The sequence below is a fragment of the Xyrauchen texanus genome, chromosome 5, assembly GCF_025860055.1.
Source record: "Xyrauchen texanus isolate HMW12.3.18 chromosome 5, RBS_HiC_50CHRs, whole genome shotgun sequence".
NCBI classification, from domain to species: Eukaryota; Metazoa; Chordata; class Actinopteri; order Cypriniformes; family Catostomidae; genus Xyrauchen; species Xyrauchen texanus.
The window spans coordinates 24,494,448-24,518,049 of NC_068280.1; the positions used below are offsets into that span (position 1 = coordinate 24,494,448).

The 23,602-nt window shown below is 37.1% G+C and overlaps 1 protein-coding gene across 3 annotated transcripts in view; it reads right to left on the reverse strand.

The window, feature by feature from the left end:
* vps8 (VPS8 subunit of CORVET complex) overlaps nucleotides 1-23,602 on the reverse strand; it is a 178,543-nt gene that overhangs the window by 74,289 nt on the left and 80,652 nt on the right. For all 3 annotated transcript variants that reach the window (XM_052126503.1, XM_052126502.1, XM_052126505.1), the window contains 3 exons: nucleotides 15,744-15,894; nucleotides 11,100-11,189; nucleotides 495-677 (listed from right to left, as the gene is read on the reverse strand). In XM_052126503.1, the coding sequence (XP_051982463.1) occupies nucleotides 495-677; nucleotides 11,100-11,189; nucleotides 15,744-15,894 (424 nt within the window). The remainder of the gene's footprint in view (nucleotides 1-494; nucleotides 678-11,099; nucleotides 11,190-15,743; nucleotides 15,895-23,602) is intronic.

Below are 23,602 nucleotides of genomic sequence, written 5' to 3' on the forward strand. Positions count from 1 at the left end.
TGGTTTGATTTTATCTTCTTGTTATTTACCAACTGTTAAGAGTGATACTACATACAATTTGTGCATTTAAATTTAATGTTTTGTGTACTTCTTATTTTTATATTTTTATTTTATATTCTCTAACTAACACTGTATTAGAAGTGTGATATGCTAGTGTGCTTTTTTAACTATTTGTATCAGTATGAACAATGTATACAGAAAACTATGAGAAAAATATCAAAATGTATTAGAATTTTTTTACAATTTATAGTGTAAACAAACATGTTCTTTTTTTCAATAGAAAAAAATAAATATTGATTTACACACAGACACAAACAGAGACACAAAAATTTAAAACTGGGAATTAAAAGATCAATATAATGAGCACTTGGAAAAAAAAATAAAGATCAGGATGCTGATACTACACAATTCACAGATATCTCTAATGCACACAAACACACACACACACACACACACACACACACACACACACACACACACACACACACACACACCTCTCTCTGCTGCTGGTTGAGGCCGTGCGAGCTCCTCTGACACAAAGCAATGATGTCACGCAGAGCTTCCTCCACTCTTTGCAATGGACTCTGCACTTCATCATCTGTCTCCTCCTCTTCAGTATTGGGTCTGTCAGCCTGTGAGCCCTCTAGAGCAAGTTTGTGGAGTTTGCCCTTCAGGGTCTAAAAAGCAGAGATCAACAGATCGATAACACATTTCCACCTGAACTTTCTGTCTCACCAGGGATATTTGAGGCACTGCTCTCTGAAACACTTTCTAAATTAACTGCTAATTTTAGGGAACAAATGTAAAATTAAGTGTATTTTCATATGAATAAATATACAAAGTACAAAAGTTGTGCAAGTGAATAAACATGTTCTCAATGGTCTTGCATAATTCAATCAACTAGATTGAGCTTGAATTATAAAATGACACATCCTAGCCAATAACTAGCATTGCAATAGTACAACAATGATATTCAAAATATTTTCAGTTAATCTGAATGCCTAGAATAGAAGAATAAAGCTGAGAGCATTGATGGCCGGCCCAAGCACCAAGGGTCAATTTCCACCCGGTGGCTTTCGGAAAACAATGCACGATGGACACAGCAACAACTCAACATGAATGTAAATTTTGTCCCTAATCATACAATATGAAAAAGATATATGCCACCATTCCAGTTTGACAACAACTTCATGTAATTTAATCCACCACCATGACGACACTATTAAAGCTATCAAGCAACCCTTCAAAATTTTCCATCAGCAGTGTCTGAACAATTTTGAAATTATTTGGGTAAATGTAAAAGGGCTATTTGAAAGTCTGTTGTAAGTGCCACACTTTCTGCTGCCAGTTGGTGGCCCCATGACCGAGACCAACATTAACAAAATATTGATCTAAATCACAAAACACACGCAGAAGATATGGCAACACCATTCAATATTTAATAATCTGTTCGCAATTTAGCATCTTCGATGTTTATGCATAATGTTGTATAAATGTGGTGACAGTCACATGAATCACCTAAAAAAATCACCTCATCACCTTAACGGTTCAGAGAATTCAGAGAATGAATGAATGAATGAATGAATCAATCAATCAATCAATCTATCTATCTATCTATCTATCTATCTATCTATCTATCTATCTATCTATCTATCTATCTATCTATCTATCTTTGTTCATTTAATTTCTTTCTATAATGTAATATAATTATTTATTAAAAAATATGTAAATCTAAAGATTATATTGTAATGAAGTAATTTACCATTTTTATTTATCCTTAAAATGGCTTTAAATGAAGTTAACAAATGTAATTCCAGGCATTATGTTTTAAGATTTTAATATAAGCACAGAAGTCATTTAGGCTTTTAATTTCATTGCAATCCTGTGGCAATGGGATTACATTTCTTTTATTGTTGCATTTTGTTCTCTGTTTACTGTCAAAATATATGAAGTACATTAACTTTGAGTCTGCATTTGTTGTTCATACATGTAACTGTTTAAACAGACTTTAAATTAACGTTGCGCAAATGAGGACATAATTAGGTTAGAATACTGCATGTCCACCCATAGAATAATTATTAAATGTAGTCATGACAGACTGGCACATTACAAAGTTACGTTGTGGCTACAAATCCAGGAATTGTACTTTTCCAGTTGTCACAACATAACCAGTTACATTACCAAGATGAAAGTTTGGTCATCAAATTAAGGTGCAGTTACTTAATGGCCACGTATTTTGGCTAGCTGGGATTACCTCAATATGCGGTGGTTTTTCTCATATTTTGCGATGAATTTGCTGCATATTTTGGTTGTTTTGCAGCGAAATCCACAAATCATCACGATATACCTCAGTAATTGTTTTAATTACATTTTAAATGCAATTACATGTAAATATTTTAGTGCTTAATAATTGAATATGCAATTAGCAACCAAAAAATTAATTAAATAAAATGCACACAAAAATACCATACATTTAGGTGAAACTTGTAGGTAATGGGAGACCCTTACTTATTTTTGTATTAAACTTTTCTGCCTCAGAGAATGAAAAAAATAATTATCCAAGTTTAAAATAGACATACAATAAATCTGTAAACTAAAAACACAAATGAGGATTCAATAATTAGTCTTGTATTTAAATCTGGTATATGGCCATATACGAACAAATACAAATAGAGTTCATATATTTGACCATTTATGTACTCATTTAAATTCCACAAGTGTTTAAAAAAACATGTTGTTTTGTCACTGTCATTATTGTTATATTTTGTATATTGCATATATATATATATATATATATATATATATATATATATATATATATAATTTTTATATCAGTAAAAACATTTATGAACTTTTACTTTCAGCATACAATGGTCAGAATATTTTGCTATTATCAGATTCGTAGCCTACTGAATTACTAGCACTTCAAATCGTAATCACATTTTATTACACAATTAATTGGGATTTTAAGTGAACGTTAGGGATTCTTTGTATAAACGTGGGGTTTTGTGTCTCCTTCACAGCACGCAGGGGGAGATTAAACGCTAGCTATGATGTACGTGTGCTATCTGGGGTCCCGTGAAAGTTTAGGAGGATTTCAATAGTGAACGCACAACGTGGAAGATACGCTAACACCGTTACTATAGAGAGGATACAAAAGGCAACTGTGCATTTGGATGTGTTGCGACTGCATCAGGTTTTTCAAGTATTTGTTTTGCCGCTGTCAAACATGAAGGAATGCAATGGGATTACTCGGATTTAGGTTTTTTTGTGGAAAATTTGCGAGACTTATACAAAATGGCAAGCTACCACAAATAATGCGGACATTTGTAGAATGTGCAAGATCACAAAATCGTTCATATCTAGAAGGATCCCTCTTTCATCGACTTCTCAGACATGTGCAGTCTGTTATGTATAGTCTAAATATGTGTAACTGCATTCATCAGTTAACTGTGTTTATCAAAAGAATGACTAAAATAAATGATAAAATAAATATTTAACATAAATAAATTTGATAACTTCATCTCTTCGCGAGTTATTGTCGGTCATGAGACACTGTAAGTCAGTGGAAATGTACATCAATCAACACTGCTAAAAGGACTTTAAAATCTTCTTTCACTTGCACTATAAATTGCCATTTAAGATATCAAATATCCCTTTACAATTTTACATCAGCAGTGTCTTGACATTATTCTAAAGAATTTTTAAGCAATTCATGTAAAAAAAAGGGCTATTTCAAAGTCTGATGCAATTGCCTTACTTCCTGGTGCCAGTTGTTGGCGCTATGGCTGTGACCCATAATAGCCTCATAAATCTTATCAGCCCCCAATACCAAACATACAGCTGAATTTTCATCAAAATCATACAATGCACACAGAAGATATAAGGAACTAACCGTTTCATATTTTTACCCTAATTTATTGCGTCGCCATGGCAACACCATTCAATATAACAAAACTCTGTTCACTTTTTATAATCTTCAATGTCTTGACATAATATTGCCTAAGTTTTGTGCCAGTCACATGAATCCCCTATGAGGAGTAATCAAAAGTTCAGGGCCTGCCATTTTCAAAAAATGCATATTCAATCCAAAACGTCCAACTTCCTGTTGGGTGGAGCTAATGACTATAATTTTGAAAGTTGTCCAGCTTGATGAGACCAATACATGTAGCAAGTCTGGTGACCATAGAAGAAACTGACCCCATTACTTTTGTCAAAAGTTGGCGCTACAGAGCTCCCCATCCATGCCCATGTGTTAACATTTGCCCAGGCCTAATGGCCGGCAACGCTGATGTGTGTGCAAAATATAATGAAAATTCAATTACCTAAGTACCACAAAAACATTTAAGATATCAAGAATTCTCTCTGAATTTTAAATCTGCACTCTCTTGACATTATTCTAAAACAATTTGAAGCAATTCAGGTAAACAGAAGAGGATATTTCAAAGTCTGTTAAAAGTGCCACACTTCCTTCCACCAGTTGGTGGCGCTAAGATCGTGACCCACGATTGCCACATCAATGTGATTAGCCCGCAAGGTCAAACTTAATGCTTAAGTTTGATGTAAATCAAATGATGCACGCAGAAAATATGAGACAATTCCTTTATCCCATTTTTTTATTTTACTTTATCACATTGCCATTGCAACTCTGTATGATATATAAATATAAGTTCGCAATTTTTTCCTTTACTTTTCAAAAGATCCAAAATGGCCGACTTTCTGTTGGGCGAGCTTATGAAAGTTGTCCGGCTTGATGGGATTTACTTGTGTACAAAGAACACAAATGTTTTGTAGCTCAAAACAGATGTGCTACTGAGCCCCCGGAAAATGCACAGCTTCTAGGTTGCACTACAGAGCTCCCCCTGCAACTTTGCCAAGCCCTAATGGCCGAGGACTCAAACATGTGTGTGCAAACTTTCAAGAGTTTTGACACATGTTAAAAATCCCAAAAGTATAGAAAACCTTGAAAAGAATAATAATAATAATCCTAAGAAGAACAATATGTTCTCCGACATTTCAGTGCTTGGGCCCTAATAATAATAATACTTAGAATAAAAATAGAGCCTCGCACTTTCAGTGTTTGGGCCCTAATAATAATCCTTAGAAGAAAAATAGGGTCTCTGTACTTTCAGTGCTTGGACCCAAATTATCCTAAGAAGAACAATAGTGCCTCCACACTTTCGGTGCTTGGGCCCTAATAACAGAGACTGGAGACTGTTGGTCAAGCCTTATGTTCATTCTAAATGAATAGTGACTGCATGAGGATATAAGCTGTTAGAAAGTGTTTTGTTTTTTAACTAGATGCTCTGATAACAATAATGTAAATAATACCCAGAGCTATCATCTAGCATCCACATTCATATCAATGACAGTTTCTTGGCTGCCACATGGAACCTCGGAAGTATGTGATTTGAATTCTGACTGATTTGAGCTCATAGGCACTCAGTGACTACGTTTACATGGACACCAGAAAGTGGTTTATTGTTATAAAGTGGTGTATTGCAAGAAAGTAGTGTTCCAGTTTACATGCAATGGTGTCATTTATTATTTATTTAAATGGTCAGCCATTGACTGATACTAAACATACAGTACTTTTATTTAGCTATCATTATAATTTATTCTTTATTTAAATGGTCAGCAACTGACTGATACATTTGGCTTTTTATTGTATATTTATTCTTTATTTATTTTAAAGAATTTTGACAATGTAAAATAATAATATATAAATATTCTTTGATAAAAGAAAGCATCCTTTTGGGTACCTTTAGTCATATGTGCACAAGCCACATAGAAAAGGTCTGTTTTCATTCCAGCTCAAGTAGTCCTCCATATCAGTAATCGTTGAATTGTCCCCCTCAAAAATCCCATATCGGTTGGGCTCCAGCTCAGTCCCAAGTCTTTTACTAGTGACTACTTAAAATAATAGTTCACCCAAAAATTATAATGCTCTCATCATTTACTCACCCTTATGCTCTCAAACTTATATAAATCTAGAGATTACAGTCTCCTAGGTGGGATCATGATTTGAACTCGATCACACTTCCTCGAACTTGAAGGATAGTGTAAAGATTTATAGTGACAAAGGAGTTAAATTTGTATTTGTTTCGCACCCAAAACCAATATTTCTGTTTCAGAAGACATGGATTAAACAACTTATTGGAGTCTTATGGATTACCTTTATCCTGACTTTATGTCATTTTGGAGCTTGGAAGTGTTAGACCTCATTGACTTGCATTGGCTGGATATATTCATATCTCCATTAAAATATCTTTCTTTGTGTTCCGCAGAAGTAATTTGAGTTTGAGACAGCATAAGGGTGAGTAATTATAATTTATTTTAAACTATTCCTTTAATTGGGCATCAGCTGAAATGTCAAAGGCAGCAGAGGAAAAAATAAAAGTTGATTTAATGCTTTTTAAGGGCATTCTAAAAAAATTAGGTACTGGTACAATGTTTAATGTAATGTTTTTACAGTACATGTTGCTTGCAAAAAAAAAATTTCAGCAAAATACATGGCGACTATTAAGTGGCCATCAACTGAAAAAGATGCTTTATGCCCACAGAATGGACCATTCTTACTAGCCAAACTTTGATCCCTTGATTGACAGAATTTACCAGAAATTAGCAATTAAATTCTATTGAAGTGAAAGAAAGCAAGAATAAGTCTTGTCCTTCATAATACATCCTGTCCTGTTGTTGTTTAAGTGCCAGAATTAAGATCTGCTGACTGTACCACTTTCTTCAGCACGTTGAACTCCAGTGCAGTGCTGTTCCCACAACAGGCTTTGATGTGCCTAGTCAGGATACTCTTAATAGTGCACTTACAAGCTGACCAAGATGTGATGGCATGCCAAACTTCTCTACTGAAGAAAGAAGAGGAGCTGGCATGTTTTTTTGACCACAGTGCTTGTGCGATGAGATCAGTTTAAGACCTCTGCAATGTTTATTCCCAGAAAATGCTGACCCTTTCCACTTAAGTTGCCACTGATGAAGAAAAGTGTGGTCACCATTCTGAAGTTTCCTATAATCTACGATCATCGCCTTGATTGTACTGATTCAGAAATAGCTGTCCTCAGATAAGTTATAGTCCTATCACCATACTGTCTGGATTTTAAGCTCCTCTCCAGGTGGGATCAGGCCAGTGGCAGTTGTGTTAGCCTCAAACTTAATTGCCTTGGAGTCAAGTCTGGTGATGCAAACATGGATTAATTAAAGGCAATAGAAGTGGACTAGGTTTACAACCTTGGGGGACTGCAGCATTCAGAGTCCAGATAGAGGATACATTTGTTCCAACTCTTACCACCTGTGGATGTCTCATCAAAACACCCAAAGATTAAATTACAAAGGGAGTGCAGACCCAAGATCTGGAGCTTGATGACAAGCTTTAAAGGCACTCTGTTATTAAATGCTGAAGTTAAATATAAAAACAGCATTCTTCTCAACACTGGATATGGGAAGGACAGGAGGACAGCTGTCTCAAATAGCTAGATATTTCAATATCCTTGCAAAGTCTTGTCAACTTTGCAGCTTATTCAGGCCAAGAAGTGCCAATTTAGACAGGAAGATACTGTCTGAGCACCAACATGAAAAAAAATCTTGATGTCTGAGGTCATGTTTAATTTTCAAAATAAGTAGACCTTATTCAGAGTAGCACAATATTAAATTTTTGACATGAATGAAAATGAAGCTTTGAGGAAAAGACTTACAGCCTATTCAATGGCATGCTTTTTTCAAGTAGTCTAACATCTACTTTTGGGTCTTAAAACAGTCATTGTTTGCTCCCAATATTCAACTGTCCAATGGCACTTTTAAACTCGATGGTCAAATGGAGGGAGAAAGAAAAACATTTGGAAAAATGTAAAAAGAAAAGCCATTAGCAAATGGATGAAGAAAATCAATTACCAAATGCTTTTAAAAATGAATTTTAATTGTGCTAATTTAATTGCATTTTAAACATGAATTCAATACATCATTTAAATATAATAACATTTTTAAATATGAATTAAATAAACAAATTGAGATGTGTCTATTTATTTGTCCATTTATAAATTGGTTTATATATTCACGTTAAAATTTTCAAGTTAATAGAAGGATAATTTATTCCTGAATCCTTTTTTAAGTGGCACTCCACGTCTTCCATACTGAATAAGGTATGAATAATGTTTTCCTGATTTATTTACTCAATGGAAATTTCTTGGGAAGATTAATTTCTAATGTTGTATCAGCTGAACGATCAACACCAAGGTACACATCTCATTGAATGGACTGTACTTCTCTTCCTCACAGCCTTCTTTCACACATGTCAAGTTAAATTGATGGATCTACCCCGACAAAGGTCTATACCAGGGCTCTTCAACTACTTTCTTATGGGGGCCAGTTTATCCAGATGACAACTTGACAGGGGTAAAAAAAAATTCTGTATTCATCAACTAGCACTTTCATTGCAAGTAACATGTTAGTTAAAAACACTAATTAAAATTGTCACAGGGTATACTGTATATTGGGTTATCATGTCCATAAATTCCTTAATAAGAATTGGCTCCTAACTAACAAATAATTTATGAACAACTTTAAAAATAACAAATGAACAAACAAGATAATTATCATTTTGACATTTTAGGGCTATTGTTTAAAAATTAAGAAAACTGAGGAGGAACATATAGATCTGCTAAAGCCCTCTCATAATATCAACCCATGAAAACAATGTCCATAAAGAAATGTCACGTTTACTTAAGAATACATTTAAATGTAATTTTCATTTTGAAAAAAAGAAGAAAAAAATAGATAAAATGTCTATTCCATTTTCTCTATGAAGTATCATCCTATTCAGTGAGGAAAACATTAGGCCGTCATAGGAAAAAAAGAACATACTGAAAAGAACTGTTCGTGATTGAGACGGCTGACTCGCAGCTGTATGTACAACCAAATATAATCAGGATCTTTGCAGGTTCAATTCCACATTATCACTTTTTATAACGAAACCCTGCACAGATGAGACACGCCCGTTTAACACTTTAAGAATAGTGAATAAAAGCAAACTTTTAATTTCTTTGAATGTTCGGTTATCATTATCCATTTCTCTTTTGTTGCCTAGGATGTGCATATGCATCCTAAACTATCTCCAGAAAAGCTTGAACATGCGCAGGTATCTAGACTCCAGACAACTGATGTTGTCTTAATGCTGTTGCATGCACCATTGAGCATTGTTAAACTCACCACTGATTGCTGATGCTTGCATCTATGAATTATGAGTTTTGTGCAAAGAGGGCTCTATTAATTCAGACACAAGGAAATTTGATCAAAGATCTGTTGGAGGGCCAGAAAAAGATGATTGGCGGGCCACCAGTTTACTAGCCCATGTCTATCCCCTAGATAAAAATATTGGTCTACATCCTTGGTTTTTTAGACCTAACTGACATGTACTGTACTGCTGGCCTCAAATCAAGCATACAAATAACGGAGCTCAACAGAAAGAAAGGCAAATGTTCAAAATTTACAGGGGAGACCAGGCTAACTTAAATGGTTTTGTTTAGCCATCGCATCATAGCTCGAAATTACCAAATTACACTGTATCTGTATATATCTGAACAGTCTATTCAGTTTTTGATAAATCAACATATAGGCCTCTGCACACCAGAGGCAACACGATAGGGCAAATAATAATTAAACATTAAAAGCGAGGCGAATGATCTCCATTAGAACATTCACGCCTTTACAAGTTGCTGCTTATCGACAAGCAATTTTACCTCAGTACGTGGTAGGTGGCCCAAAGCCCCTTTCAGTTGGTCTGCCCTTCGCCACCACGGATGCAAAGAAAAACTGCTTGACAAGTTTCAAAACAACCATGAAATCACAATACCAAAGACTATTTACACTAAATACAAATAACCCATCTTGTTGGCAAAGGCTATTTACAATATTTACACTAACTGGAACCCACTGGAAGTTTTGATTCAGTTAACCATGGTGTTACTACATTAATATGTTTTGTGGTTCCTATGAGTTTACTACAAAATACCATGATGATATTTGGTTACTGTTGTAAAACCATGGTTCATTTTTAAGAAAGGTTAGTGTTAGGTTTAGGGGCAGGGGTTGGTGTCTATGGGACTCTAAATAAACAAAATAAAAATGCTGCAGTAATACCTCTATACTTTGTTAGTATTTAAACAGAGGCGTAATAGTATCTGCCACTATTTGCACATAGTAAATAATAAATAGCATCTATAGCCTCTGCCAAAAAATAAAATGCATCTCTCTACAAGCAGCAGCAGTGATGTGGTGTGCTGTTGATTTGCTCAACGAGCAAGAAAACATTTGAGACACTTTCAAAAATTATTTTGTTGTTTTAAGGAGATTTAAGGCATGCAGCAATATAACTTATATGTCAATATATTATTTCAGTTTTTAAGGCATTTGATGCAAATGAAATGCACATCCTCAATGCTGGTTCAGGATTTCTTCCTCGAGTTACATCAGCATCGCTTTCTGTGCTTTTGCACCACCAGTTGTGCTGGTTTAGTAGCTGGTTTTCACATGATCCAAAGCTCATATTTTAATGGTCAAGCCATTTAATCGCCGGGCAACAAAAATAAAATCGACAAACTACCATTTTCGGCACGCTCCAAGTGTGAATTTGCTTCATAGGAATTGACTATTTTGATATAAAATGATAATTGTAGAAAAATAATTCTGTGAAAAGTCATGTTTTGGTGTGCAAAGACCTTTATTCTGGATACACATGGAATTAACCTGAAAGGGGAACAAAATACATTTTTGGACATAAATTACTTAATACATTCACCATGTGCTCTCCTTTCACCAAACACGCACGCACTCACACACACACACACACACACACACACACACACACACACACACACACACACACACACACACACACACACACACACACACACACACACACACACACACACACACAAAATAGTGGCTTATTTAACATACTGTCAGACGCTACATTTTATGGAATAAAGTAAATGTCATTCATAGTGGCCAATTTGCCTTAGGATAACCTGATCTAACTTGAACACTTTGCCCATTTTCCAGGCTTGCTTTAGGCTTATGTGATGAGCTCTTACCTGCAGCAGCACTTCAAAGGCTCCATGTACATCTCCCTTCTTCTCCAGCAGATAGGCTGTGGGCTCATGCAACTTGTGTTTCTCTGTGATCTGTGATTAGACAAGAAAGAGATAAGACTGTCGATCGTGTCGCAGACAAATTGTCAAGATTATCAAGACAAATGATCCACTCCAAGCAGTTTACAGGATGAAACGTCTCACTGGGACACTGAGAACGTGTTTAGGCCAGATTGTTGGTTTGTGAAATGCTGTTTCCATAGTGTGATGTTCCAACAGATTTTGAGACAGAAGGGAAGAGGGTTATGCAGGAGGCAGGGAAACACCAACCGGCTTCGATGAATATAGTAATATAAAAACAGAACGAGACATAGAGAAAGAAGACTAGACAATGACAATGACAAAAAGACAGTTGCAAGCAGATGGTTTTAGATACAGATGCATATACATGGAGCAATGAATCATAGTGAGATAAGATAGCAGGGCTATAGAGCTGCCGTGTGTGAGAGTGTGTTTGCATGTGTGTGTGTGAGAGAGAAAGGAGTCTGTTCAAATATTTAACAGGTGCCACTCTGCCGGTGTAACAGTATTGATTCTCTCTTCTGCCTGTCTGTCTCTCTCAGTGCTTCAGTGTGCAGATATCTCCCCTCCCTCCCTGTATTATTCATTCATTCTTTCCTCCAGGCATCTCTCTATCTCTCACTCTAAATCTGTCAGCCAGCACTCTAATTGCATAAGATTGGCAACCTTTACCCTGTTGTCTCAGTGGCTCCATATTGATTGATTAAATAAAATGTGTGGTATTCTAATCGTCTCCCTGCTCTGCCAAACCTGCAGATAGAGTGTGTCTCAGTCTGTGTGCCAAACATACTCTTCAATACAGCACAACAGTGACCGCCCACTTATTTATTGGCCTTAGTTCTGGAAGTATTATTCAAATTAATTTACTCAAATGGGATTTCTTTAATAAAGAGTTATAATCCATTCACTAAACCAAGAAGCTCTGAGATGAATCACAAAATTTAAATATACTATATATACACTGTAGACTACTCTATACATATGTATACACATAAGCTCTGTTCCAAAACTCCGGAGACACCCTTACATGGACACTGGTTTTATATTATTTTAAACTATTTTGTATCAATGCTTTTTAGCATTGAATGGATAATAAGCATAGTGTTATATGCATATATGCATACAGGCATATATGCCTATATACATTCTACAGCGGCGCACTGCTGCTGCATAATTTTGAGCGGTGCAGTTGAAATTTCACATGGTTCATTTAATATACTTGATGCAACATAATGCTTGCTAGCTCTAGTCAGCTGTACGCTTTCTACACTGCAAAAGATACCCTACCACATACACATACAAATATACAAACATACTCAGTATCATCAACGTGTAACACACAGGTATCAAACTCAAACTAACATCATTACATGTGGCCCTTGAGCTCATTTCTGAAAAGTAGGAAGGCAGAAGATTGGATTGTCTCACTGACCAATCAGTCAGCGCTTTAGTCATAGAGCAGGTGCGCAGATCATTACCAACAATGCTAGATGCTACCTGGATCAATTATCAACACAGCAGAATAAAAACAGGTGCGCCAGCACAAGGCAGACGCATTTAATTGTGGACTGGTCTCAATCACACACCACAGACTATTTTAAATGCGCTTGTGAACCAGGGAGATACACGGCATGTAGGAGTGCAGTGAAGCCATTATCTGTATCTGTATTAGTATCGGTTACTATGAAAAAATTATCTGTAACTGTCTCTTTATTCTTACAGAACCGGATGTGGGTGTGGCTTAAGCCGGAAGTGTGTCAAAACTAATTTTAAAATGTAAACCTCTTACGTTTATAGTTTCTGCATGTAACATATGCCTCGGATAGACCTATTTAATTATTATTATTATTATTTAACTATATTATAGATATATTTTTTCTTACCAGATGTGTAGGCCACATTAACTGTGGAATGTGTTTTTAGCTTTGGTTTCTCATGGTATTTTTTACATTAATATCTGCTGAAAAATAATTTTGGTTTATGTCTGCAATGTACAAGTATATGTTTAAGTTTATGTTTGCTGTGCAAGTATAACACTGTTATTCTGGTGGCATGAGGTGTCAAGTAATTGTGAAATGTCTAGCACACATTTTGCAATGAATATTAAACATAAATACAAACATTAAAAGAAATGAGAAAAAAATGATTCATGATCATACACACCCGGTCCCGCCCTCCGCCCTGCCACAGCCTACAATCAGGTGAAAGTACTGTAAATTTATATCATAAAGTTTTATGATAGGCTACACTTGAGGCTTATTTTTTGTACACATATTTTAACATAATGTGGAGGACATTATTTAGTTAAATTAGATGTGCAGAATTTGTGAAATGCAGTGGAATAAATACAGTAGCTGTGAGGCGTGCAGACAGTGAGCCTCTGCGTGTGTATTGTGTGCAACAGTTGGTATTAATGTATTAACAGATATATTAAGAAGTGGAAAATGTGTATGATATAGTATCTTAATTAATGTTACTCTTGACAAGATAACATTTCTGAAAGCCGCACAATTAACTAGGGACTAAACGGAGTCAGACCACGGCCATCCGATGAACTTGAAATCACACTGTGTGCATTTTCATTCATACGGTTTACACTGTTGTAATATTGGCTTCACAGACTCATCATTGCTTTGTCATTTTGGGTATGTTTATTTAAAATATTGCTTAATACCTGTGCTCGTTGGATGAACAGTCTTCCGAATCTTTTTTTTTATTATTTGGATAAATCCGTTATTCATTTTTAACCATTATTCGGCTTCAGGCACATCCCGAAACAATATTACAAAACGTCTGAAATGATCCCAGTAGCATATAAGTCAAAGCATACAAAGAAAGCAACCAAGACATATGACTGAATAAAGGGGGTCGCACACCAGACGCATCATGGTACATTCTAAAATTCAAAACAATTGTTTTCTATGAATTTACGCACACCGCAGACACTGCTCGGTGGCACCTACCTACGACTCCAGAGATTGCTCAAATTTCTGGCGTGCCAAGGAGCGCAACTCGTATATTTTCCATAATTTGGAATGCCCAATTCCCAATGCACTCTAAGTTCTCGTGGTGGAGTATTGACTCGCCTCAATCCGGGTGGCAGAGGACAAATCTCTGCATCTGAGACCACCATCTTATCATGTGGCTTGTTGAGCGCGTTACTGCAGAGACATAGCATGTGTGGAGGCATCACGCTATCCACCGCGGCATCCACGCACAACTCACCACGCGCCCCACAGAGAGTGAACCTCATTATAGTGACCACAAGGAGGTTTACCCATGTGACTCTACCCTCCCTAGTAACCGGGCCAATTTCGTTGCTTAGGAGACTTGGCTGAAGTCACTCAGCTCACCCTGGGATTCGAACTCGTGAAATCCAGGGGTGGTAGTCAGTGTCTTTACTCGCTGAGCTACCCAAAAATTGTATATATTTTATTTTTTTTCATGGGCCCTTTGAGGGCACTGATAACACTGATGTGGCCCAGGCTGAAATTAAGTATGACACCACAGTTAAGCTATTCCTCCTCCAAAGCATGTTAATACGGGCCCGGCATTGTGGATTCATGGATGAATGCACAATAGCAGAGCTGTTGAAAAAAATCCTAGGGGAAACACTGAAGTATATTTATAATGAAACCTTTTCTTGCTTTGTCCACCATCTTGGATTTATTTTTTTTCACTGAGCTCTTCCAGTTCATTCTGGGATTGCATACCCGAGGAAGTATACATAGAATGCTGCCTTAGATTTTTGCCAAAAAATAGGTATCTTCAGAGGCCCCATTACGTTATCTACCTTTTGGAATGGCCATCATGTTGGGAGCATACCTATGATGCCTTAAAATGGATAATCTACAGTTCAGTCAGCCGGACATTATCGGAGAGGAAGGGTCTTGTATCACCCTGAAGTGGGTTATTTTACCTTCTAAATAAATAAATAAATGGACATGAAATATTGATTTGAGTTGAAATTATGTAATTATGCGAGAAGAGAGAGACAGCAGAGTCTTCCGAAAAAGCTGAAGTTCACCTCCGGTTTGCATAAAGAGTTATGTTGGTGTTTATTTTCCAAAAATGACCATTTGACTGCTCGTTTTCACTATTATTATAAGAGTACAAGCTAAATAAATAAATGAATGGAAATGAAACATTGATTAGAGTTTAAATTATTTTATTAGTTTACTATTAGAGACAGAAGAGTGATATGAGAAGAATAAGAGGACTAACAATACCGGGATGTGCAGTCATTATTGAGAAATTATTATTCAGACCACTGGATGGCACGATTAACCAATCAGAATCGAGTATTCCTCAGAGCCATGAAATAAGTTTATTTGTTCATTAAGAGCATTGTATCATTCTTCTTGTGTCATCTGTATTAAAATCAATTTTGAGTAAAGTTTCCCATTTGTTTTGGTGAGTAGTGCGATTTGTGTGGAGCTGCCTCCTATCTAGAGCATTCAAAATCAGTCACTTATGAGGTTCGATAGATGACAGCTGACATTGAAAGCAGCTCAATAGGTTTTGGAACAGACCCATTGCATATGTGTGTGGTTCATCAATTTATACCTGGATGGCCTCCTCCAGTCGGTAGTCTTGAGAGTTCTTAAGGAAGGCTGTGACATCCTGAGGACTTAACTGACACATCAGATCCACTAAGAGCTCATGAAGATCTGGGCCTAATTTAAGCACAGCCTTTGGATTCAGGCCCTCTCTGGAGCTGCAGACACAAAGGGAAAACCACCAATGAAATGAATCACTTAAGAGAAGAGTAACATGAAATACTAAATCATCACAACAAAAATCATCAGGGGAAAAAAGTCTTATCTTAAACAAAGTCTTTAAAAAAGGATAATTTTAATGCTATTTTGCCAAAATCTGAAAGCATCACTCTGCAGATTTAGTACACACAGCATACAAGAGCAGCCTGCTCAAGGACCCACTCTCAACAAGACCTTCAACAGTCTTTCACAGCCCAGTACTGCTTTGTCAAAACCTCATCACATCAGAGGAAATAAATTGGATTGGTTCCTTTAGGACTAAAATCACCCCTGACAAATAAAAGCCCAACATTTAGGAGCTAATAGTGACCTTGCCGACTCACTGCTTGTTGGCAAGGACTTTCAAAACCCATAGCAAATCTAACAGACAGAAGAAAGCCAGGAACAAACAGACCTTGATAAAGACTACACTGAAAAAACATTACTAGTAACATTTACTTAATTGTTGTACACTTCAAAACTTCTGCAGTTTTTGAGTTTTCAAAGTAAATCTTTATGGTATAAAACTAAAATCTAACTAAAACTAAAAGTAAAATCTACTTAACTTTATTACATAATGTTTATTAAAGTTTATTTAACTTAAAAAATGAGTAAATTAGTAAATATGAGAGTTTTCTACTTTAGGATTAATACATAATGATACATTGTAAAAATAACAAGCAATCATAAATAATATTTATAAGGAAGAGCATAATTGTTTTCATCTTTGAATGTAAAATTGACTTCATATTTTCAAGTTCATGCTTAATGTACTTAATCTTGTTTGCTATATTTACTTCACAAATAATTTTAGTGTAGAAGCAAAGAAACGCACATCACCCCATTTACACCTGGTATTATGATCCATTTCTGAAGATTCGATCACAAGTTGAGAGTCTGCAGCCTTTAAGCTGGTAAGGTGTTACTTTAAATGGTAGATAAAATATCTGAAAACTCTGGACAGCAAAAGTGCTTGAAATCCAGACATTTGCAGACAGACATGCAACATTTCTATAATGCAATAAAGATCCTTTATGGCCCTAGAACTTGTTCAATGACACCTGTCAGGTCAGCAGATGGCACATCCCTCATTAAAGATCAGTCTTCGGTAGTGAAGGGCTGGAGGGAGCACTTCAAGCATTAGCGAAATCTATCAAATCAAGTTGATCAAGTTATAGAGAGACTCCAGGGAAGACCCATTATCCATCAGCTCAACGAACAACCAACTTTCAATGAAATCCGTGTCACCATTCAAATCTTAAAAAAACAATAAATCACCAGGTCCTGACAGTATTCCAACAGAGATCCTAAAAGAGGGTGGATACCTCTGCACAAGAGAATTACACCACTATATCACAGAGGTCTGAAACTGGGGGAGCATTCCACAATATTGGAAGGATGCTAATATATTGACTCTCTAAAAGAATAAGGGAGATAAATTCATCAGCTCCAACAGCATTAGCCAAGGTTATGATTAAAAGGCTAGTTCAGGCATCATGCCACAGTGTGGTTAATCAGAAGGTCGCTGGTTCGATCCCCATGGCCAACACATTGTGTAACTTGACTCCAGGTTGCTCCGGGGGGATTGTCCCTGTAATAAGTGCACTGTAAGTCGCTTTGGATAAAAAGCGTCTGCCAAATGCATAAATGTAAATGTAAAGGCCGGGGCCGTTGACATGATATGTGTAACCAGGCAGCTTCAGGAGAAATGCAGGGAAAAACACCAGGGCCTGTTCATTGCATTTGTAGACCTGTCAAAAACATTTGACACCATCAATAGGTGACTAATGTGGGATGTTCTCCAGAAATGTGTCTGTAAACCCAAATTCATCACATTCCTCTGTTAGTTCCATACTTGAATGATGGCCCATGTTGTGGTTGGGGGGCAGAGTTCAGAAACCTACTGTGTAAAGGCTGGAGTAAGGCAGGGTTGTGTGCTGGCCCATGTCCTGTTTAATATCTGCCTTGCCTGTGTGAATACACTGCTGCATAGGGAAATAGAAAGGGAGGCAGGTGTCACCATTAACTTCCACCTTGATGGCAATATCTTCGACATCATAAGACTGCAGGCTATCACCACGCTCAGATCTGAGAACATACAAGAGCTTCAGTATGCTGATGACTGTGCTTATGTGGCTTACACTCCAGAGGCACTCCATGCCACCATCTCATCTACTGTCAAAGCCTATAAAAGAATGGGCCTCACAGTCAATGTTCAGAAGACTGAGGTTATCTGTCAGTGGCACACTACACCACCATCCTCTCCAACCACTTTCTCAACACAAGGCCAACAATTATCCTCAGTGCCGCAATTCAAATATCTGGGCAGCATAATTTCGCTAACTAGATGAGGATGTGGATGTGGATTCCTCACTGGATGAGGAAATTCAAAACCGCCTCAAACAAGCCTCATCATCATTCAGGTGGCTCAGAAAAGAGTCTTTGGCAACCACCGCCACAACCGTCATACCAAGATTCTTGTATACCAGGCATTCTGCATTTCCACCCTCTTGTATGGGTGTGAAACATGGACCACATACACTCACCATATTAAAGCCTTTAATATTCAATGCCTCCAGAAGATTCTCCTGGCAAGACAGAGTCCAACATACTGAGATCCTCCATCAAACCAGCTGCACCAGCACTAAATCAATGAATCAATATATGTTTGCACCTTGTGTACAAGTCCCTTAATTATCTTAAGTGTCAAAAGCTTGATTTTATATATACTGAATATACAGGTTTTTTATTGACTTAGTCTTACTTTACTGTTACCGGATCCTAAAGATATAATTCTGAAGAAATTAAACAATGAGTGGCAAGAAAGGTGGGACAGTGGCAATACAGGTAGATGGCTTTATAAAAATATGAAGACAGTGGTAAGCAAAAGTCATGTCGGGAAGAACAGAAGAGAATAAGTAATATTAACAAGGTTAAGGTTGGGACATACCGGACTAAATTCAACATTGGCAATCCTGGGTAAACAGGGGAATGGGATGTGTGATAGCTGTGAGGGCATAGAAAGTCTGGAGCACGTATTGTTGGAGTGTAGTAAATATAGTACATCTCGTAGATGTTTAATGGAATGTATTGAGAAGAGGCCGGTGAGCAGATGGGCAGGTATACAAAGCACTATTTTGTTTTTTTTACGAAATACAGGATTAGAAGATAGAATATAGTATGGTGCAAAACCTAGGTCTGGATAGTGAGGGGGTTGGGTGGACGATGGAGTAATTGAACGTGCAGCAGCATCAGAAATCTGATCCTTAGATACAGATATGGGAGCTAGGCAGAGCATCTAGGTTACTGGTTCTAGGCAGAAGATATAGTGTAGAGCAAATGTATGGTAGGTGGTGGTAATACTCTAAGGAGGGAGATGGCCATTAATGGAAAGAAGAAGAAGGAATCTATTTAGTTGGGGAGGTGCGGGAAATGCGGAGAGAGATGCTGAACATATCAGCAGTGCCGACAAAGGTTGTTGCTGACATGGAGGATCTTGCTGTGATACATCGATCGATCACTGCCATGGAGGCAAAGTTCACTGATGTGGTTACAAGTGTAGGGGATGTCGAAAAACTGATCGATTACCTGGAGTCATCGGAGAGGGAATTATCTGCTAATATGCTAGCGAACAAGGTGGATTTGGAGCGTGTCTGGGAAAAGTTGGAGGACATGGAAAACTGTATCTGGCAGAATAATGTCCATACCGTTGGAGTTCCTGAGGGAGTAGAGGGACGGGATATGCTGAAATTCCTGGATGGGCTCTTTCCAAATCTGCTCGACATAGCAGTCCATAAGCTGTAAAAAGGGTTCCTGCTCGGCGACCCATGGAGGGAGACCCTGATCAATTCTGGACAAATTTCTGAGATCATCCGATAAAGATCTTGTGTTATTCGAAACGAGGGGTAAAGGAAAGCTTTCTTGGTAGAACAAGAGGATTTTCTTGTTCCCAGACTTTGCAAATTTGACACGAGAGAAACGGGATCGCTACAAGCAATGCAAGAAACCATTACATCAATGGAAGGTAGCTTTTGCACTGATATTCCCGTCAACACTGATGCTTCACAGGATGTGTAAAAATGTTGGTCTTACAGATATTTGAAGACTTTTAAATCCTTCTGGGAGGGAAAATATATATTTTTTCATCAGTCCATAAGATTAATTCTAGAATAGATTTTTTTTAATATCCAAGTCCCTCATTTCATCTGTTGTTGATTGCTCATTGGAAAACATTTTAGTCTCAGATCATGCTAGATGTTTAGAGGTGTTGCCACATATGGAGAAAAGGATATCATATAGTTGGCATATATATGTATCCCTTTTGCAAAATCCTAAATTCCAACAAATGTTAGTACTGTACTAACTGTATATGGTTGAACAACAATAAAAACCACTTGACTTGACTTGATTTTAAATGCTAAAATCAATGTCTATATGGAGACCAACTGGTCCTCAGTAACCTCAGAAGGTGTTGCTTGGGAGGCACTTAAGGTGGTTCTTAGGGGCCGGATCATACAGTATGCCTCATTCACAAAAATTTCCAAAGCACAAGAACTTGTGGAATTGGAGGGGAATATTAAAAGTGCCGAGGCAGAGCTGATGCACCGAATGTTGTCTAATGGCCTCAGAGAAATGACCGATTGAAATACAGATATAATACTATTTTGTCGCTGAATGTGGAGTTTTGGCTATTCAGGGCAAGACAGTCATACTTCGAGTCGGCGGATAAGGCAGGGAAAATCTGGCTAGATAAATAAAACAGAGAGAGTCTTTTTCTACCATTCCCTCAGTGAAATCTGCTGGTGGTGAAATATTTACCTTGGCCATTGATATTAATAATGCATTTTAAGAATTCAAACTTGATCTATATAGTTCCACGTCTTCATCTACTGAAGTGGATATTAGAAACATTAGAACTTCCTAAACAGACGGCTGAGCAAAAAAATTATCTTGATCCTGAGATAACCTTGGAGGAGCTTAGCGAGGTAATTAAGACCTTGCCTATAAACTTTATAAGTTTATACGGAATCATTAATGAATGGAAAGCTTCCACAAACCATGACACAAGCCCGGATCAGTCTGATTCTTAAAAAGGACAAAGATTCAATTGAGTGTAAGAGTAACTGTCCAATTTCCCTGACAGAGCTAGATGTTAAAATATTGTCTGAAATTAAGTAAAGTTATGACATCTCCTATACATATAGATCAGGTGGGGTTTATTCAGGCCGTAACTCTTCTGATAACATAAGGCATTTCATTAATGTCATATGGTCAGTGGCGAACGATCAGACTCTGGTCACTGCCATCTCGCTTGACACCGAAAAGTGTTTGATATGGTACAATAGGATTATCTTTTTAAGATTTTGGAAATGTGTGGGTTCGGGAATACTTTTATTGGGTGAATTAAATTATTTTATTGACACCTGGTTCAAACGAATGGATTAATTTCAGAGTATTTTATTCTAGATGGGGCACCTGGCAGGCATGGAACCATTAGCAGCCACGATAAGAAAGGATGATTTTCCAGCGGTGCTGATGGAAGGTGTGGTGCATAAGCTTTTGATATACGCAGATTAATTTTTTTTATTTGTCTATGACCCTACTAGATCTATGCCTTGCCTCCATTGAATTATTAATTCCTTAAATAAGTTCCCAGGATACAGAGTGAATTGGTCTAAATCCAAAGCTTGGTCTCTGACAGCATACTGCCCGGTAACGGCTTTTTAGCCCGGGGCCTTCCAGTGGCCCAAACAGGGCATTAAGTACTTGGGTATTTTACTACCTGCTAATTTTTGTGATTTATTTAGAGTTCATTTTGACCCTTTATTAAAAAAGGTTTTCAAGTGATGTGGGTGGTGGGCTTCATTACATTTATCTATAACTAGGAAGGTTAATATTATTAAAATTAATTATATTCCAAAATTCAACTACCTGCTACAGTCTCTCCCTATAGATGTCCCCCTCTCTTATTTCAGGCAATTTGAATAAGTCCTTCATTTGGAATGGTAAATGTCCCAGATTACATTTCAGTAAGTTACATTCAGTAAGGTGGGCTAGCCCTACCCAAAATTTAGTTTTATTACTATGCATTTGGTCTCAGACATTTGGCCCATTGGTCACTTCCACCTGAGAGAGCCCCTCCCTGGTTTTGTATTGAACAGGAATGTTCAATTGCCCCTATTGTTTGGGGGGAAAGGTTATAATTTTATATAATTTGATTCCACATTTTCTGTTATTCTATTTAAGCTGTTGTATGGAATCAATAAAATGTTTTAATAAAATCGCATTAGCAACCATTTTAGTCGCAGTCTGGAGCCCAGCATATTATATAGGCACCAGCTTAGATGGCTTGGACATGTTATATATTTGCCTGATGCTCGTCTCCAAAGAATTCTCTATGGTCAACTACGCAACTACGTCAGTGCTTAGCAGGAGGATAAATGAAAATATTAAAAGATCATCCACACTGAAACGGTACGACATCAACCCATCTAAAGTAGAAGACCTTGCTTTTTGTCAATCGTTGTGGCAAATTGAATATGCAAAAAGCTCAAGAAGCCTTTAAAATTAAATGTCTCCAGAAGATTCTCTCAGACTCCAGGCAAGACAGAGTCCCACATACAGAGATCCTCTGTATGCACACCAGCTGCACAAAGGCATAAACAAATGGAGGAAAATCGCAGTCTATGGCTCCAACAGAGGCAGGAAATGAGGCACAAAGTAAAATCTGCCCCCTACCCCAGCCAAACAATCATATGCCCTGCATATAACAGAGTCTGTGCATCAAGGATTTAACTGCCATTTAAAGACTCACAAATAAAGGAGAAAACGATCATCATCGGACTACAATGGACAACCACAAGCAGGGAGCAGGGGTGTGACATCTGCTCTTGTTCTCTGTAATCATGTACAAACCCAGCTGAACTAAACCCAAACGCTGGATGTCTGTGAGAGAACAGGAGAATAACAATGCACACGAGATTGAGATTGAGATTGTCAAATAAATAAGAAAGGCTTTCAGATCTCTGTGTCAAAGGATCAAACATATCTGTCTACTAGTCTATCTCTCCTGATGAAATAAGACACCCTTCATAAAGCTCCAAACCTAAATCATGAGTCATTAGTGCTTCTTCCTCTTACTCTCTCTCTCTATTTCTCTTCTAATCATACTTCCAATCAAGTTATCATGTAGAGTGGCTTTCTCAGAACTCAATCAAGGCTGTGCTCTTAAATCAAATTCCAATCAGCCTCCATCAGCTCCTGCTGCAAGAGGCATGTGAGAGAATAGGGTAGAGAACAAGGTATTGACGGATGGTTTTTAATGTGTTTCAAGCTGTCAAACACACAAAGAATATAAAGAGAATGGATTCTGCAATTACATGGTTGAATTAGGACAAAACACCAACATTAAATAATTAGAATATAAATTCACTACCAGTCAAACATTTGGACACACATTGAATTTATGTTTCTTATTAGCTTAAAACCCACAACGTATCAATCTCAAAATTAAAAAGAAGCTCCTTCTTTGACACAATTGTGTGTAGTTGTTAGGTAATTGTCACTGAATTTCAAATTAATAGACTAGTCACATCATGCTTGATCACCATCGATCATTGATCAAACTTCTTGGAATGGGAATCTATTTTCCCCATTTATTCTCCACAA